The sequence below is a fragment of the Siphateles boraxobius genome, unplaced genomic scaffold (assembly GCF_051911475.1).
Source record: "Siphateles boraxobius isolate OS27281-9 unplaced genomic scaffold, OSU_SipBor_1 130, whole genome shotgun sequence".
NCBI classification, from domain to species: Eukaryota; Metazoa; Chordata; class Actinopteri; order Cypriniformes; family Leuciscidae; genus Siphateles; species Siphateles boraxobius.
Genome location: NW_027508734.1, coordinates 18,394,909 through 18,415,565, shown reverse-complemented (window position 1 = coordinate 18,415,565; position 20,657 = coordinate 18,394,909). Strand labels below are relative to the sequence as shown.

At 37.6% G+C, this 20,657-nt stretch overlaps 1 protein-coding gene across 5 annotated transcripts in view; it reads right to left on the bottom strand.

The window, feature by feature from the left end:
• The window catches only part of tspan18a (tetraspanin 18a), a 33,285-nt gene extending 14,232 nt beyond the window's left edge, over positions 1-19,053 (bottom strand). Inside the window, exons 1-3 of one of the 5 annotated variants that reach the window (XM_077228348.1) lie at positions 18,811-18,994; positions 17,198-17,253; positions 2,752-2,836 (exon numbers count right to left, since the gene is read on the bottom strand). In XM_077228348.1, the coding sequence (XP_077084463.1) occupies positions 2,752-2,754 (3 nt within the window). In that variant the 5' untranslated portion in view covers positions 2,755-2,836; positions 17,198-17,253; positions 18,811-18,994. Of the gene's footprint in view, positions 1-2,751; positions 2,837-17,197; positions 17,254-18,810 lie in introns of all 5 variants that reach the window. The other 4 variants (XM_077228350.1, XM_077228349.1, XM_077228347.1 and 1 more) reach the window with 4 other exon arrangements.
• Positions 19,054-20,657: the final 1,604 nt, after the last annotated feature.

The window sequence follows — 20,657 nt, the reverse complement described above, 5'->3', positions numbered from 1 at the left end:
AAACAATGCAGAAGAGTGTTACAACACTTCAGACCGAGCCTTTGTTTTGAGAAAGTTTTGCACTTGCAAAGCAAGGAAGGGGCAGAAAGCACTATAGACAAAACAATTGTTAAAAAAGGAAAAAGGACATTTTATGTCATACAAATCAATAGATTAAATTTACCCTTCTTGTATTCTTGTAAATTTTAAGAGCGGCTGAATTTAGGAAGACGCCACAATATACCCAGCATAAGAACAATATTTTTTTTTCACTGTGGGAATGTCTGAAGTTGCTGATAGCAGAAACCATGGCAGTATCCCTTGAAAACATCTTTTCAGATTGCTCAGAATTAGACACACAAGATCAGAGTGTGTTCTCTCTTAGCTGTAATTTTCTTTTTCAAGATTGTAGGCTGAAAGCAAATTCCACTTTGTTGCATATTGTATGTAACTAGGAAAAATTGCATGTAAAACCTTCAGTCACCATGAAATCAAAATGAACAAATCTTTTTTTTTATGTTATAAGTTGTCCAATAGCCAGATAAGTTTCAATCCTTCCCCTCCAACCTTTCACTCACACAAAATGATTGCAAGTAGAAAACGACAACGATCCAATCAATTCCAATCAAGTCCCACCCTACATTTTGTTATCGTCCGAGAAGCAATTCCACACGGATATACGTCACAACAGGGAAGAAAAGACAATGGTAAGTTTCATGCCAACTTTAAAAGATTAGGAGGAGCATTTGCTATTATATTGTCAATATGGCATGACAAGCATTAGAGACAAACAATTGATTTTTCCAAGAAACTGTTGAGGGAGATGGAAAGTGTGCTAAATTACATTGGGGAACACTGTGAAACCAAGATTAAAATAACAACCGATGGAGGATGAGGGTTTTATTAAAAGATGAATACTTAGATGGATAGTTGTAGCAAGGGTTGTCACTTTACCAAAATTTCAGTAGTTGGTATCAATACCAGTACAATTTCACAGAGAAATTGTTATTTAAACAATTAATTTTTATTTATCACCATTGTATCAGATTTCTGGTTCAAATGTGATTGCTTCATGTTAAATTGAGAGTTGTTGAAATAAACCCTTATATATTCATGTACCCTTATAATCTTTAATCAAATACGTTACCCTTCCCTCCCCCCTTGAAACGACTTCTCTTCTCTTCTGGTCAAAATCTATTACTAGAGGGCATGACTATCAGCCGCCTCATCTTGGTTCACAGGAGGCTCATATAAATATGGGGTGATTCCTTACGGAAAATTTGGCTGCTCGTCCTCGTTCTCATCGTCGGTTTCCTCAATTAAAAATGCTTCATGGTAGGGTAACGGGGATGAGTCCGGTGGAGAGAAATCCTCCACAACAGACTGTAAACTGGCATTCAAATCTGCCTCCATTTTGTTAGCAACGCCCAACCTCCAACGATCCAATTAATTCCAGAAGGACGAAATCAAGCCCCGCCCTACATTTTTTTTCAAATTTCAGAAGCCGTTTCACTCGGATATACGTCACAATAAGGAAAAAAGGACAATCTCAACTTCCGTTTCATGACGATTTTAAATATCCAGTATGTCTTTCAAAATTTTGAGAGTAGCCTAAAATTCTATTGAGATTCTGAGCCTGTTGATCGCCAACTAGTAGTAAAATCATCACAGATCTATTGATTTTGGTTGGATTTTTATAATTTTTTCTGTGGAATGAGTATACTGTTTGGAGAAAAGAATGGCATATTGACTGATGTCATAACTTAGGGTAATAGTTGATTGCTAATGAAGTAAAGATGAAAATATTGGAAAAAAGTGAGAAAACGCCTACTTTTTTTGCATTAAATTGATGCAAAATCAAGTATAAATGTGTTTTAAGAGTTATTTATTCAGTGGATGTTGTCAGCACATGTGTTCTGCGTATCTGGAATGCATTTATTGACAGCCTACCCAATCCACTGAGGATTTAAGGAAAAAAATCATTTTTCACATTTTTCTGATAAAAAATAAAGGGTGCAAACACTAAAATGGCCAAAAAAAAAATTCGCGATATTTCCGGCAGAGCAGACTCTCCAATTATTGGTTCTTAGGGTCAAAGTTAACAGAAAAAACACAAATAAAAAGTATGGCAGACCATGTCAGGTTCAACCCATTTTATTGAGCTTTTGAGACTTTAGCTCCCCGACTATATGGTAGTTCTCTGGATGAAACCTGCATCACTTCTAGACTGCCAACACTGAACATCACATGTGTAAAGAAAAGTTATATTTAGTTTGTTCTGTAGATCACAGGATTTATCAAGATTTATTGGGTTTTACTTGTTTCAGCCACGTGGAACCACTGTCCTTGATTGGATCATGAACAGCCAAAGAGCAATTTTTTTTATAGTGATTCTCAACACTGGAAAAACACGTTGTAAATAGAGACCTTTGACCTTCTTCACAAAGTGCTAACACAAATATAGACGGGGACATTTGAAAACAGCTTCCTATCAGCGGGTACCAGATTAACCCAGCACATGATTCTTCCAGTACTGCAGAAAGGCGGGTGTCGTTACGTTTTTAAAATGTCAGGATCGACTTGTTACCACACCGGTTCTTTTGACAACCCTAGTTGTAGCATTAGTGGTTGGGATACACAAACAGGATGCATTCACAGGTTTAAATGTGAGGTTAAAATTAAGAACCAAGTGAATATTCCTTTTCATGCTGACCTTAGTAACAAGAGCCGGATTTTGATGGCATGATTAAAAATTATCAAAAATCACCATACCATATGTACCTGTATATGTCTCTCCTTTCAGCTGATGGCAAGCGTACTGCTTTTCAGAAATCTGCTACACACTTCTTCTTTGAAACTGTGAATAAATGTGCATAAAATGAAGATAATCATTATTTCATATGGCATGAAATACATGACAAGCAAACACTGTTACTGAGACCTCATACTTTCAACTCTCTTGAAATCTTGCAACCATCTTGCTATTAGTATTCATGCATCCTTTTAGTGCTTTAAGTGTGATCAGCTAGATGTCTGCTTGGATCACTTTTGCAACAACAAGGGCATCCAACTAAGACAGAGGCCTCATGCTTATAATCTGACCAGTGACCTTGAGACCATTGGTGGCTAATATGAAAAAAGACTGCACTCACAGAAATAATTATTTCTCCAGAGGCCATCACAATCAGTTTATTCAGTTTAACCTTCAAGCTTAAAGATGCTTCACATGACCAATTCTTCTAAGGAACAAAATATCATTACCACATTGATTATCAGCCAGGAGGCCACACAACTGAAACAATATAAGGCACTTATGTCTCGGGTACTTAATGCACTGTAGAACACTCTTTGTCAACCTGTACCCTCTGAGCACAGAGCATCAAGAGCATATTAGCCATGGTGGGGAGTTCGGCACTAAGGGACTGAAATGTTCATCTGTTTCCATGGATACAAACAGAGAGGAAAATGGAGTCCTAATAAAATGTCGCAGAAAACTGTCTGAGGTGCAGAGTCGACAAGATCACATCAAATTGGGTTATAATGAAATGTTTAGAAGAACTAGAATAGGGAGGCAAAAGAACAAGCTTAAGATCTATATCCTGTAAAAAAAAAAAAAATCTAATAAAAGATACTTGAAAAAGAAACGTGCTTTTTCCTGAACATTAATTCTGCTCCACAGCCATTTCGATCTTTGCCTGTTGTAACTTTCCAGCTGTTGCACAGTGGAGTTACATCCTCCAGGAGCCGTTCAATTCTGCTGGCTTCACAGCCTGCCATGCTTCACAAACTGTGAGAAACGATGATTGAGAAAGAGTGGCACATTGACATTGACTTTACCATGGTTGGAGCACAGTGTGATGACTAACTCATCACAAATGTAATAAACAAACCAGCACTCATTACTAAGACTTGTACAGCTGCCATTAGGGCTACATTGGCAATTTTAAAAAATAGCATAATATATTAAAAGCGAGTCAGACTGTTTTGATTCAGCTCAACTGGGCAGAAAACATGTCAGTAGCTCAAATGACGAGTGTCTGTTAATCTACACAGGTATTTAACCCTTATATAAATGTGCATTTGGGATATGACTTTTTATTTTAGCATAAAACACATCACTACAGATGGTTGGGAACTTTAACAATATTACCGTAACACAGTTATTTGGGTCATTGTACGTTTTAATTTAATTTTAATTTATTGATTAATAAAACCATTACCATATCTAAAAATAAAAAAAGATAAGTGATGTCACTAATTGTGAAATTAATGTGTTATAGTTTGTTTTTTGAAAATTAACTTATGTACAAGAGATGAACATGCTGAAGTGTACTATGCTACAACCAGAAAAATAGCATACACTGGCAAACTCCAAAAAATAGGCACTTGTTAGATTTCTTATGCAACATGACCTGTCACACCATGTGACAGATTCAGGCTATGGCCTAGAACAATGTGACAAAATAGAGCAAACTGTTAATGGCCAGTATGGAACTTTTAGATAGTAAAGATAAATAGGATAGAAGGAAGGTGAATCATCCTTGTGCAACAGAAAGCAACTCATATTCTACCAATGCCCTCAAGACCAATGCTATTTTAGGATTATTCATGTACTATTATAGTATTTATTCATATTTTTTTAATTAGCTTTTATTTTTATATATTTTTTATAATTATAATTATAAATTACATTTTGTTATGTGGTTTTGTCAGTAACTTTTATTTTTTATATTTCTATATAGCTTTATTTTTATTTTTCAGTTTTTATTTTAGTACTTCAAATTAAATTTATTTCAGCTATTTGCCAATGCAATATTTATTCAAGATTTTTTAAGTTTAAGTATTTTCTTCAAATATTTATATTTTATTTCATAAAATATTTCAGTAGTTTTAGTTCACTATAACAACACTGTTTAGGATCAACCAACACCTCCAGCGTTCCATCTTCATCTCTAGACTCTTCCTGTGCCACTCTAACCAGCTTGACTGCAAAAGTGCAAAAAGTAAATGTTACCTCTACTGATTAAGAGAAATAAATGAGATTACTAACAGCCTACCCATTAAGAGTTTGATATTATGTGCACTGGGAATCACATCATGTGCTTTGCTTTACGCCAGCACCATTCAGTGTCATTTGATGGACAGATCTGACAGACATTCAATCTGTCTGAACACTATTCTGCAACTAGAAACTGTTTGCACTTTAACGCAAGCTTAAATATCTAGCATTTAGGTAAGGCCTCCCAAAGGTTTTCTGGGAACGAGTTGTCCTTGGTCAGGTCGACCTCAATGAAGAAAAAAATAGTAGAGAAAAGTTTTTTTTTTAAACCGATACCACTAGATTTCTTGTAAGGATTCCTTTCCCATACAAGTGGGATACATGGTAAAACAATACATGGTCAAATGCAGATCAGGTTTTGAGAAGCTCAGTGTCTGCTATTTCAGATGACAGCTATATCAGAGAAAACCTTAAGCAAGAAAGGGGGGCACTGAAGGCAAAGCTCTATACCCCAAGGACTCAATTATGTGCAGTACCTTCAAAGAACATGGCAAAAACACTGAGGGGCCTGGCTTCTCTATCGGTCTCCAGAGTCCGTTCCAGTATTGCAGGGGCAAACGGAATCAATCATGACCCATATCCTTCCACTTACTGAGCACAAAGCTATTCGGCTACTATACAGTACCTGGGGTCCCATACACAAAACCGAAGCTTACTGTTTGAGAAACACTCCTGACGAGACAGAATCAGGCCATTTGTCCAGCTTTGCCGTAGAAAAGACTAGTCTCTTTTTTTATGTTATCATTTTTGTATTAGGAATGGGATACCTTTTGATCTTCAAACCAAACCTATGAAGGAATGCATGGCTGATAACATTTTTTATACGTATAGCTAAAATCTTGTGTATATTTTATTTAGGTAATATTTTATAACTTATTACACCTGCAAGGTCTTAATACACACAAATCTTCTCTTAATCCCCTCCCTCAGACATAACACCCCTACAATGCTCTTTATATTTATTAAATCCACTCAACAGCATGTGAACAAATAAAACACAAGTAGCTATAATGATGATTAAGTTCATCAGTCTCTTGGATGTTTCAATAACAATGACCGGCTCAACAATTCCTTTGGCATGAAGTCACTGGATACTGCAGTGGTTCAGTGTGGGTGGTGTGCTATTATAAAAGAGACTTAAAAACATTTCAAGGATGGACAAGTCAAAGCACCAGGACCATGGCTTTCCCAATGGGGCAATCAACTTGTTGGCCAGCTGTTGAAATCGGTTCATTAAAATATACAAAAATTTAAAGGGAGAAAAATGTGCAACATCTTCTTGCAGGCCCGGTGCAGTTACATTCCCCCATCCAAATAACCCAACTATTGCACAATTAAATCAATTCATCTAATAATTTTGATCTAAATATTCACTAAATCAAAGTCAAAATATGGCCTTAGAAAGCAAAAGGCTGTGATTTAATTAGCAGCGGTTTCAACTTTATTTTTTCAATTATTTCTATAAATTTTGTAGAACAACTTGGCAAATTTTCTGCTGCAAACAATATGCAAACTGAAGGCTTTACAAACCAATATAAATGTAAAAATGGGGGCTGTTATACATGTCATTCTGGGGTTGAATGAAGACGTAAATAAAAGTGCTGGATCTATTTGCAAGCAGTTTTTTTAATCAAAATAAACTCAGGTAAAAACTTATCAGGTTCAAAGGAAACAAAAACACGATAAGCAGAACAACCACAGTAATAATGAGAAGAGCTGAAAAAGACTGAAACACAGGGCTATAAATACACAGACAAACACTAGGGATTAAACAAGATAATTAACTAGACCCAGGTGGGTAAATAAAAACCATAGCAACAGATGAACAAAGACAAAGGAAACAGAACTGGGAACAGTGCAAAACTAACTCAAACCAAACTCAAACCCAGAACAGGCATAACAATATATTGTGTGCAAATAAATAAATACAATTTTAAAATGTATATCACTCCTCTGAAAATAGTAATGAGACTTTGAACATTCATATCCCATTACCATTTAGCAGTACAATTCCCATTACGGTTACTGTCGATAATGTACAGGTATTTGTCACAGATGGGGAACAGACAACGGAATGAGTGAGTCTGTGAAGCAAACTTCACCAACAGATAACGAAGGAACATAAGGCACTGTATGGAATTCAGGCAGGTAACTTAGCTGGATATAATAGTCTCTTTTTTCTTTCAGCAGGTGAACTGACTGAAGAGGAAGCCAATTGTGGGACTGAAGAGGATGGTTGCGGGGCAGAAGAGAAGGTGAAGATTGCCAGGAACACAGGTAAAGAGTCGGGTAAGTCTAACACATGTAGTGAAGGAGTTGCAGGATCTGGCGCTGATGGTACGGCTGAGTCCGTGACCGTATTACAGAACTCATTTTTCACATTTTCTGCACTGACTTCAGAAGAAAATCATTCAGTAGAATGGATTTAAACAGTAAAATGTGTAAAATGGAGTGAGAGCACCACATTCTTAAGCATCCTTCAGTATTATTGAATTAACAAAAATATATCAAACAAAAACTTAATCTCTTCACTACATTTCCACTTTCTTTATGTTGCGTCCAATCCCCTAAACACATAGGGACATAACAGCAGTCAATGGTCCATCAAGCTCTCAAAGTGCATAACTTTCCTACACTAAAGATATTTGTATGCATATTAAGCTTATATCATGAGAGGATACACATAAAATGGTCAAAAGGTTGCAGAACAGCAATGAAGGAGAAAGAGGATGAAAATCTTGTTATTTACAGACTTTTCATTTTCTACTTACTACAACTCGATTGATGCCAGTATGAAAGACTAAACTAGCAGCCATGAGACAATAATAAAGACAAAGAAGCAATACCTAAAAGGAAAAGGCGCAGACACGGATTCTTAGACTTATTTACTGCATGGCCAGATTTCTTCACCGTATTTCATTTTCTGAGACATTTAAACTTCCAGAGGGAGTCGATGTGGTTTATTACTGCACTGGCCAAAAGGCAGTGGCTCTGACTTCACTCCGCCCAGCCTCACAGTAAACAGCATTTACCCAATAAACGGCCCCTGGGAGAGAGTTCAAGCCACTTCATGAATGGAAAATTAAATCATTAGAATAGGTACGTAACTGAAGGTTGCAGTACCATAACAATCAATAATCATCATCACAAAACACAACTGAAATTACAAGGAGGACATTGGACCACCGCTTCCATTTCTACAGGATTCATGAAGGATTGGTGTATAATATAGCATGTGGTCGGGACAAGTTGAAATTCTAAGGTGAACATGTCCCTCTCAATCAAGCCATCTGGGCCTCACGATCATTACAAAGAGTTTCTCTTCACCAACATGAATCCTTTTATAAGAGCACAGTAGGACACAGTGAACAGCAGTAAAGCAGCATGTCTAATGAATTGTGGAAAGCCGTTCCTCACCCCTAATCCTTTTCTTTCTGCTTTTACTTCAAGCTTATGGTTAATGGATGTGCTATTTTTTAATTTTAACATCACTTAAGTCCACAAGGGGAGCCAAGTTGGAATTAACCCTAAAACAGGCAACGTGACTCACGAGATACATCGTTTTTATTGTCTTTTTTTGGGGCATAAGAACGATTTTTTCATCAAATCCTTTTATCACTTATGACAGCCTGGTCTGTCTTGAGTATGCTGGTCACATAATTTGCTTCAAATTTTTTGTGATCAATTAGTCAGCCTGACCTAAATCCAACATGGCTGCCAGTTGTGCAGAACATTCAGATTTTGAGATAAGTAAATATATATTAAACTTACTTTTCTTCTGAAAAAAAGAATACTGCTAACATTAATTGTGAACATTGTCTTAAGGTGCTGAAGGAGAAAATTAAGTAATTTGTTGTTCATGTTGTTATTTAGCACGTTTTGAAATGTATGTAACTCCTGAGACACGTTGCCTGTTTAGGGTATAAAAAAGGGATTAAACTAGCTCTATTTAAAATGCACTATTCAAACTTAAATGATTGTAATTCAAGAATGCTTTGGAATATAGACCTAAGTTTGTTCTTGTTTTAAACAAAACAGTCAGCAGATTATTGTTGAAGTGAAAGCACTTCAAAAAATGAAAGTATGAAAAAGTTATGGAAGTTTAAACTTACATTAAATCAAATATACTGTACTTAATATTTTTTCTTTTTTATAAAATATGTATTTTACTAAATATTTTTTACTATAAAATTACTATAAAATCAAAGCCATATATCTAACCAAGTTGTGTTCCAAATTTGAAGTTGATGTCACAAAAATTGAAGTTCCCATAAGATTTTGTTTAGGCATAATACTAAATATAGCCACCGGGTGACTTACATTCCATTGAATTTAATTGTATGCATTCTGCCATAACAAATTAATACATTTCTGTCCAAATATCAATTCTGTCACAAAATATGGAACCTTGAGACTCAGACCTTTCAGACAAGATGTGTTTTGTCAAGATTAGAAAAGGTTTTGATCTCAAATTATGAAAAATGACGATGCCCAAAAGGGGAGGAGCCCGATAAAATAATTTAGAGTACCGTTTCTATGGTAACGCAACGTCCAATTTCAAAACGGGTTCCACAGGCTGAATCTTGAGTTTGTAAGCTTTCGAATCATATATCATTTCTCAACATTAGATCAGGTGAAGTATGGGATATAGTTGTTTTAAACATGCAGTGGCAGTAACAGTTAACAGATTAATGACTTGGTCCTTTTTTATACCCTAATCAGGCAACGTGTCTCAGGAGACACAACTCATAAAATCCAAAATATATCAAATTTTTTAAAAATTCTTTTGGATATGTTTAATTTAAGTCCAGATGATATAAAAAATGACATGAAATTATTTTTGCTTAGCATTTTCCACTCTTGCCTGTTTAAGGGTTAAAGATGATTCTGTTTCATTGGAGATATAAACAAGATGTCTATATGCATATTGAGAACAATGGTGTAAAAACAAAAACAAGAGCAGATAAAAAGGCAAGTGTGCAAAAAAAAGAGACGGAAATATGCTGCTGCTGAAATATTCTTGTGGGATAACATGAGTGCTGCCATTTTCAAATTTCCAGGTTACATAAAAGTGGACAATTATGGAGACTGGGACCATTACCGAGCCAGGGCAGAGGTTTGTGGAGAGACTTATGATGTCGATTTGTGAAACTGACTGATTAGTGATAAAGGGATGCAGTAAGAATAGGAAGTAGCGATGCACAAAAATAAAAATAAAAGTTTGGTTTATTTAAAGTTTGGTTTATATTTGGTTTAAAATAAAGTCTTGTTTATATCTCAAATGAGACAGAATCATCTTTCATTTCAATTTCCAGTCAATGATTTTGGCCTTCCAAAAATATTTTAATTTGTTCAGCCAAAACTTTCAATGCATCACTAAAAAATACTGAGAGCCATAATAGCCCAGGCTATGGACATTATTAATGGTAATGTTCATGGTTCTTTAGTAAATCTAAAAATGAACATCCATTTTCATATTGTAAATTATAGTTGTGATGCCTGCATTAACTTTAAAATAATTTAATTTTATGTGTAATTGCCTCTTTGCACTTTAGGTCAGTGTTGTTATTTATAATTTTTTCAGACAAAAGAGTACAGAATTTTTAATGTTGCGTTATATCCATAATAGACTAGATCATCTGAAAGCAAACATGAGTCTCTATTATAGTTGTCAGGTAACGGGACCAAATAAAGTCCAGTCAAAGCGAGAAAACGAAAGATGTCAAATCATTAAACTGCTGCGACTTGATATGACACTTTCTATTCATCAAAGAATCCTGGTTGTCACCAAATTTTTGAGCAGCGCAACTGTTTTCAACACCAATAATACACCATCACTGTAATAAATTTAATATATTAATTCTAAGCTTTGGGAGATGTACATTGATGTACAAAACTCATTTAACTTGGGAATTAATTTTGTGCATACCAAAAAAGGTCTGTCAGGGAAAACAATTAGGGAGGGACATGGCTTACTAATATTACAAGCTAAATATCCTGCCGTATCAAAGTGTTTTTGAAAGAAGGTTTTCTGGCACCACCTGGCCATGGTTCATTATGCCGCAGACATCGACAAAGAACCATAACAACTGACTTCAGAATGTGCAGTTAATGGTCCTTTTTCCTTTTTTAAATAAAACAAGACTTTTAGTCCAGCCACATTAATTTTAAAACTTGATTGACAAGCAGAAGAGTAGGGTTGGGTACCGAAACGCGGTTCCAATAGGGAACAGGTTCCGACATAAACGGTAGTAACCAGACCGAATAAGAACGAAAATTTCGGTGCCTGATTTCGGTGCCTGACTTTATGTGTCATGAGGCGCACACACGCAAGGTCTCTCGCTCTCTCCCTCTCCTTGGTTTGGGGCACTGTCTGTTCTGTCTCGCATGCGCGCTCTTGCTCGCTCGCTCTAGATTCCGGGAGATTTTATCTAATTTGCGGGCATCAGGGAGACGTTATCAATATGCGGGAGAGTCCCGGAACGAACGTCTGCTAATAGCGAGGGGATTAATGAAGATACCGAAGACAAAACGCTCCAAGGTTTGGCTGCATTTCACGTGTAAAATTACGCGTCAGAACCATGGTCAGAAGAACGCCCTCTCTTACCCCTTTTCCACCAAAGCATTTTGAGAGCCGGTTCGGAGACGGTGCCTACTCGCGAAACAGTTCTATGTTTCGACAGTCAAAGAACCGGTTCTCGGCCAGGAAAACTGGTTCCAAAGCGGCACCAACTCTTTGCTGGACTAGAACCGTTCTTTTACCACGTCATGCTTACGGCGGGGGCTGGGGGTGGGTTTAGATGTGCTCTAAAAATCTTTTCTGACCATATCGGATCGCAAAGCCAGGAGAAACATTTGCAGAAACACGATGTAGTCCGCCATTGTAATTGTTATGCTTGAAGTTGGCGCAAGCGTTTCTAGCTTTTTTTTAAATATATATATATATTTTTTTTTTTTTATTGAAAACATTATGTAAGTAAAGAATAAAACAGTCACATTATAGAACAAATAAACGGAAAGAAAAAAGACAAGAAGGGGCATATAACTAATCAAAAAGATATCAAAAGAAAATATTAAACGGCTTACATATTTCTGTCATGATCCTGCCATGTTTTTTGATTTCTCTGGTCTAGTGGCAGAATCATGACAGACCCATGTTTTGTGTACAAGCACATGGCCTCTGCTTGGGCCATGTGCTTGTGTTGTCTCGTCACGTAACCCCGCCCCCTTATCCTCGTCTTGTCATTATAGTCTAGTCAGTTTCACCTGTCCTTGTCATTAGTGTTCCCTTTATAATCCCTTTGTGTTTGCTGTCCTGGGTCGGTTCATTGTTTGACTTTGTCATACGTTGTGTGAGTCATTGCTAACTTACCTTGTGAATTTTTGTCTAGTGTATTACTGATCCTGTTTCTGTTGTTAGTTTATAGTCTAGTTTGTCAAGTGTTAGTCTAGTTTAGCCTTCCCTCGTCAGTTGCCCTTGTTTTACACCCTAGTGGGTTTTGTTTTCCCCTGTTTTCTGTCTACAATAAACGTTCAGTGATTGCATACTGTCTGCACCTGGGTTCATCCGTCACCCACATGACATATTTCAATTGTTTTTAAAGCCTTCTTGGTACACAAGTTAGAGATAATCCCAAGTAATGTTGTACTTGCAAGCGTTTCTAGCTAAGACGTATGGTGACGTAATGACGTCGTTTGCTGGGGGCGCTCTAGTCAGTGGAAAAACAAACAGGTTCTGAGAAGGTTCGCAAGTTGAACCAACTCCGAACAAACTTTGAACCAGCACCAGTTCCGAACCAGTTCTTTTTTTAGTGGAAAAGGGGTAACAGTGTCGATTGTCTGAAGCCCATATAGAATCAAGCCAATCCATTGGCTGATGGCGCAGGCGCCGCCTCGACGCTAGGGCCTGTTCACATATCGCGTCTTTTGCGCGCTCAAGTTCGTTATTTCAAATGTAGGCACACGGTATGCGCACTCATAATGGAAGCGACACGCTCGGTTTTTTCCAAGCGCGTCTGCGCCGCATCGAGATAAAAACATCAGAACTTTTCAGAATGCCGCAAGCGTTTTCCTTGCTGTAACGGAGAGCGCAGCTGATGGTTGCTAAGCAACGACAGACGCCTCCAGAGCGGAAGCGCTTTGGAAAAAGGAGAACGCGGTGCACCTAAAGCCTAAATTTATACTTCTGCGTCGAACTTACGCCGCAGCTACGCCGTAGGCTGTGCGTAGCGCGCGTACCCTGACGTGCACCTCTCCAAAAATGTAACAACGTGTCAATTCTACGCGGACGCAAGCGCTGTGATTGGTCTGCTAGAACCCCTCCCTCGGGTTTCACATGTTCCCTCTGCATGTGTAATTGCGCGTCAACGCAGACAACGACGCAGAAGTATAAATGAAAACCAACGCGTAGTGTATAGCGCAGAGGCTCCGGCGTAGGTCCGACGCAGAAGTATAAATGAGCCTTTAGCATTTTCTACGCGTTTTTAGGCGCTATATGTGAGCGCAGCCTTATGGTGTGTTCACACCGAGCGTGAATTTAATTATTTGCGTGAGTAGATTAAATACAAAGTCAATGCAAAGACGCGAATAGAAGCATCATTCGCGCCGGGCGTCGCGAATGACGCGAATTGGGCGACGCGTTTGCCGCGAACGTCTTCCACGCAAGTTGAAAAAATTTAACTCCAGCGAATGTTCAAGCGTCTAACTAGACGCGATAGACGCGTATTTGACGCTCTATTCGCGTTGGATGTCAGTTCGACGCAGAAGTATAAATTGGGCGTCGAACTTACGCCGTAGCTACGCCGTAGGCTGTGCGTAGCACGCGTACCCTCCGCCGTACCCTGACGTGCACTTCTCCAAAAATTTAACAACGCGTCAATTTTACGCGGACGCAACCGCTGTGATTGGTCTGCTCAAACCACTCCCTCGGGTTTCACATGCTCCCTCTGCGTGCGTCAACGCGGACAACGACGCAGAAGGATAAATTAAAACCAATGCGTAGTCTACGGCGTAGAAGCTCCGGCGTATGTCCGACGCAGAAGTATAAATCAGCCTTAAGACGCAGTGGGAACGAAATACCAAACTTACATGACTGGTTGCAGACAAAACATGGGAACCTGTAGCCATGTCGAGATTAGATTACCCTGGTAGTAATCTCTATTAATCTCCAGTATTATTACATTGTTTGATACAATATTGTTTTATTTGATATTATGTAAATGTGAATTTTATTATATATTGGTTTATTTACTATTACCATATGTTACTTGTATTTATATTGTTTAAAGATTTAAGTTAATATTGTGTCCAGTTTGGCCCTGTAATTAAAAGGGTATTATTTTTGACAAAGTGTGTGCGGTTTCGTTTTCTTAACTACCGTTTCAAGAACCGTTTAAGCACCGGAACCGTTTAAAAAATACCGAGTGGGTACTGGTATCGGATAAAGCCCAACCGATACCCAACCCTACAGAAGAGTGTACAGCACATGTAAAATATAATTGAGGTCCTAATGTGTGTGTGTGTGTGTGTGTGTGTGTGTGTGTGTGTGTGTGTGTGTGTGTGTGTGTGTGTGTGTGTGTGTGTGTGTGTGTGTGTGTGTGTGTGTGTGTGTGTGTGTGTGTGTGTGTGTGTGTGTGTGTGTGTGTCTGTGTGTGTGTGTGTGTGTGTGTGTACACAAATACATTTTATATACATACAGCTCTGGAACAAAAGTAACACCGGAATGCAGTCAAATACTTTGCCTCTGTAAGGCAGCAAGGCTTTGACTGCAGATGAAAAACAGGTACAGATGGGACTTCTGTTTGTTCCTGGACATTTCACCATGACTCCTCACAAAGACAGCAGTCTACACATACATGCAGCGTGGAATGATAGAACTGCCTTGTGAAATAAAATGTTGTCTCTCTTTTGCTTTCTAATTAGCCATTGCACTGCATGGTGCAGGTCCCTGACTCGCATCAGAAAGTAGAAATGAGCGCAGACACCTGTGCGCTTTATCCACATTCTCAACCACATACGGAAGCTTCAAAAGCTTTTCAGATGGGCCCAGACGCGGCCTCAATGTACAGCCTTTACAAGCTGAAATCTGGGATCTCCTGGGTCGCCATTGATCATGGCAGGGGAAGAAACATCACAAATGCTCACAGGTGGAGTCGCGGACAAAGGAATTATTTTTTGTTGAGACGTGGCCTGGTGGGAAGGGCATGTGCTCTGACATGTTGCATGGTGCTGGGTTGTACGGTTGAGAATGCTTTCAATTCCAATTTAATTCCTGAATTTAAATTGAGGAAGCAAAAAGGATGCAGAATTGTTCTTTAAATCGTAAGAAAGGAATATTAAAATGAACTGAAATATAACTGTAATAAGTGTAGAGAGTGCTCATCAAGACAAACTTTGAATGATGACATTGTTGGAATATTTAAAAAAAAAAGCCCTACATGCAGACAGATAAATCTATTTCTATAGAAATTTGTCCTTAATTTTTCAAATACACTACTTTATTTTTGACAAATTTATGGACCAGGGAGGAAAAACAGTTGCCAATGACATAACCTGTTACATTTCTGTTGAATTGTAGTTCATTAAATTCCACTTCCAATTCTTAAATTCTGAATATTGCTCAACCCTAGCGTGGTGGCCAGCATTTGAATGTTTGAAAATGAAAATTCTGTCATTTACACATCCTTACATTGTTCCAAACATGGACGTCAATGAAACACAAAGGGGGATGTCAGATAGAATGACAGCTTCAGTCACCGTTCACTTTCATTAGAATAATGCAGATCCAATGAAAATGGAATGGTGATTGAGGCTCTAATTCTACCTAATGTCAACTTTCATTACATTATATACATTACAACTTACATTAAGCTGAGTAAATTACAGATTGTCCCTTTAATTGGTCCAGAAAAAGAGCTTTATCCAACACATAAGAGAATTTCCATGTGGGAAATTGCACAACTAAATATTTTTTTTATTTAGAACATAAAAAAATGGATGTACAATTCTGCTGACTTTATGTGGTCAGAAATGCTTCCTCAGTATCACCCATCATGCTTAATAATCCCTTAATAAATATTTTATGATTTACCCAATATTTTATTTATCATCTTGAATACAAAATAACAGACCCTACCAATATGGTTCAGTAATGCTATGTTCTTTTTAGTCAGACATTTAACCACAATTATATGACAGAGGAAAACTAGCATTAACAGAATGTTTGCAAACAAGATAAAGAAAAAAGACAGTAGGCATTATAACCTATTTCGTACAGTAACTAGCATCACAGGTATACCGCTGCGCCTGCGGTGCTGATCTGCTCTTCTTTTCCCACTGCCAGCCATGAAGCCCGACTAAACCCAACAGCTTTCGACACTGACAGTTTTTAATAATTGGCTTAAACTGTTTGAGCCCCTTTTAAAGTGCAATTGTTTCTGATGGACATACGTGAATTAGGTTTTATGCTGTAAACAGCAAATACACAGCGAGAAAAGTCTTTGTGTTGGCACGTCAACCCTTCCACGCCCCTCTTTTTCTCTGCATTTAATCGGTTTAATCACTGAAGGGGAATCAGGTCCTGACCTAGCTTCTCGTCTCCTCTCTTTCAGACACTTCTCTAATCCCGCTGCCTCCAAATCAGTCCCTCACCTGCCAATCAGCTCCTCCCCAGTGTGACTGCTTCTTTAAAGTGGCTTTCCCTGACTTAACTAAAGCCAGAGGATGAATAGCAATAGATATCAAGGGGATGACGGCTCTTGCTGCTGTAAAAGGGATTTTTTCCTGACATCTACCTTAAGTTTAAATGGCCACTGAATCTCTGGAAGCAGGGATTTGTGACAGAAGTGTCATGAATGAAAACATATTGCAGAGGTATTAGGAGTACTGAAGAATGGGTGTCTGAAATTGTGTAGTGTGTACGCCAGAAATGGGACATCATCTTTTATGATGGGGTTTAAATGATGAATTAATGGTCAATTACATAAGTACTTTGCCTTAACATGTTAAGCCTGGTGCACACTGTATGATTTTGGCCGTCTGAGACTAGTTTTGCAAATCCTAAACGATTCCTCTGATCGTAGGCTAAAATCTGTAGTCTTTGATTGCTAGTTTGACATGTTCGCTGACAGCTGATTAATGACCATTGCGATAAAATTTTACCGCTGATGAAATTCTGCCATGTCAGAAGTTGAGGCACAGTCCTGTAGTGGCTTCTCCTACGACAACCATCAAATAAAAAAAATAATAGGAGCAAAGAACCTGAAGACACAATTAGTGTGACAACAAACTCCACACACATTTTCTATTCTATTTTTCTTTTCAAGACAAGCCATGATCAAAATTAACGCTAGAGATCATTTTGGTTTGCTAGCCACCATTTCGATCCCACATCTCTCTCAATGTCACTGAACGTGTCACGGATTGACAATATAAAACTCTGGACGAGTCTTCTTGCGTGCAACCGTTTTTAACTAATGTTGATTGTCATATAGTCTGACATTAAAGACAACTGAGATCCTACAGTGTGACATGGCTTACAGCAGGGATCATGTCTGTAGAATCTGTCAAGCAACAATCACCAAGTACTATAGTAATTTGTATAAATAAAATTGATCAAAGGGATTACGATCATTGTCATAAAACAGTTAATGCTTGAATAATTCATAATAGTCTAATGTAGTTGAGCTGTACAAATATGAGATCACATGCCAGCTAGAGTAAGACTTCTGATGGTAGCCTGTTTTAGATCTCTAGTAGGATCAAGCTGAACATTTATGGCCATTAGCTGGTCCAAGATTATCCAGATAATTAATCAGTGACTACCAGCTGGAAAGGCAGATTGACCAGAAAGACTTTCATAAAATGGGTTAGACCTTGCACCAGTAACAAACCAGCTTATCTTCCACAAAACCATACTGTGTATTATTTTCTTTTGGCATATACCTATACAGTACCTATTCAATCTCACTTTTGTCACTTATTATATAAAAAATTTGTATAATATATAATAAATATTTCACTTCTAAAATTGCAGTGATCAAACTTGGTATAAACTTAAAATCCCTGCTGATGATTTTGTATTTTATCTGTCCCACTTTACCTGAAAATATAAGCAATGGGAATAGTATAAAAAAGGAGAAACATGGCTGGTTTGAATTCAAATGCACAACATGAAATTAGGTTTGGCAGCTGCCAGTGCCAAATATGATTATACAACTTAACCAAGGCAGAAGTATACCTCCCGCTATGATTGCAAGTCATTTCAGCCACAAACACATCCTTCCTTCCAAAGAACAAAATAGCTCCATCTACAAGATTACAAATGACTTGGTTACTTACACCCAAACATCACGTGGCCACTCCCACCTTGTTCAATGTATGTGTTCAGTGCAAACAGATAGCTGTAATATTTACAGGTGATTAAACATGTAAACAATCCTACTGTAATTGTTATCCAAACAATATGCACATACACCTATGGGGCAACGTGAAATGTCCCCTTACAGTAAGGTCGTCGATTTAAACTACCCTACAGTAAAACAGAACTTCACGTCCAATACAAAATCCTTAGTAATATTTGGGGTCTTCAAACGATCTTCTCTTTGACAGTATTATAGTTAAATTTGCCAGATGCAACTCGCTAATTAAAAATTAACAAACGTATTTGTTTATCAACAGTAGGCTATGTCATCGCAAAACTTTCAGATCGTCAGAAATACACACGCGTCTCCACAGTGATCTGATGCTCTCAGCGTCCAGTTTAAAACACCTACCGTGATTTGTGGTATCCTCGCGTTTAGGTACAAGCGAACTTAAATCAAACTCCGCTATCCAAGAGGGTGAAAACGTTCTTAGGATTCATTCAATTGCTCTGTGAATGTCTCGCCCCGTTTATTCATTCTTTTCGACAGCACTGAATCATGACTCCACTCAACACTTTACTGCAGCTCGCTGTGTGATTCTGCTCAGACATACATTGGCCAGGGGCGTTTTGCTACTAGACCTTCACGCCTCCTGTCATTAATTCTTTATATTCCATATAATGGTGACGAATTGCCCTGCAAATCACACAAAATCAAGAGGCTGTTATATGGCTTTACCTATATCCTATCATGTTTTATATATATATATATATATATATATATATATATATATATATATATATATATCTGACAGTGATTTAATGTGTAGCTATAGCCTATTTATGTGGTCTCTAAATCAAGTCATTAAATCTCCAGTTAAGACCCAACCCCCTAGACCACCTTATCAGGTGTCTAATGTTTATGGCATATTTGTAGCCTACATGGTTTGTGAAAAACTATTTTTCTCAGAGTAAAGATTCACACTGTTGATTTTATTTTTATGAACCTGTAGACAGATGAGTCACATATTACATGAACAGCAGGTGAGCAAATCATAAAGTCCAGAAAAGACGAGAGACCAAATTGTCTCTCCTTAATAAAGAATGTACAATCTCTGCAATTGCACTTTTCTATTGGTTCTCAGCTCCTCATCTAGTCCCCAAATATAAAACATAAGATACTAGCGCACGTAGGGCCTACTTCAGCATCAGTTCGTCAAAAAAAGTTTTTGATGTTTTTTTTACATTCTTGCAGCCAGCAGCACTTTAAAATCCTAAAAATATCTACTAAGTAGACTGATGCATTATGATGACTAATTATCGTTAGTACGTAACCAACATATAATTAATTCATTTTCAAACTATAATGTTTAAACTATTGCATGCATGATTTTTATCCAAAGCAACTTACAGCTTTTTAAAGCATTTGATCATTTCATGCATTCCCTAAGAACTGAACCCATGACCTTTGCATTACCATATGATGCATTGAATTGTAAAAAAATATTTCAAATAATAAAATATTTTATTAATTTTATCAAATTGTAATTTATTCAAATAAAATCACATCCCTAGAACTAACAGAACAAGAATTAAGCATTTACAAAGACAAAGCCTGGGGTTAAGATTGGTGATGGTTCATCATGGCTTTCTCCTTCCGGGACTCGAACCAGTAACCTTCCAATTTCCAGCCCTTAGGTGGAAAGACAAATAATGTGTATGTGTACTCTTCTGAAAATAAAAATGAACATGAGTCTATGGCATCACTCTTGACTAGTCAGACTCTATGGATTGTGACGTTAAAGTGAGCGCTCAGTGCTACCTGTACGAACTGACTGATCTGGGCTCTGTGAGGTCCTGAGAGAACCGCATAAATAATGCTTCAAGGCAAGGTGACCCAACCTAGATCATTACACGCTCTGCTTGAGCCCTGAGGCTTATATTTTTAGACAGAGACTACAGGTACAAGGCTCTGTTGCACTCTTTACTTTATTATTTCCTGTCACAGACAATTTCAGCCTTTATTCAGTCAGTGACACATTTTCAGAGGGATTTAGTGCTCAGGAGCACGAGTGCAAACATTTTTTTCGGGGGGATGTTGAAGATTTGATGATTCCTAGAAAAATGGGCACAGTATTTAACTAAGCTATATTATTTCTATAAATGTAATGCACTTTTATCACAAACAGCAAATTTTGGTATTCTGCAGGATTATTTTATATTGATTTAGTAATACATCCAAACGGTGACCGGTGACCT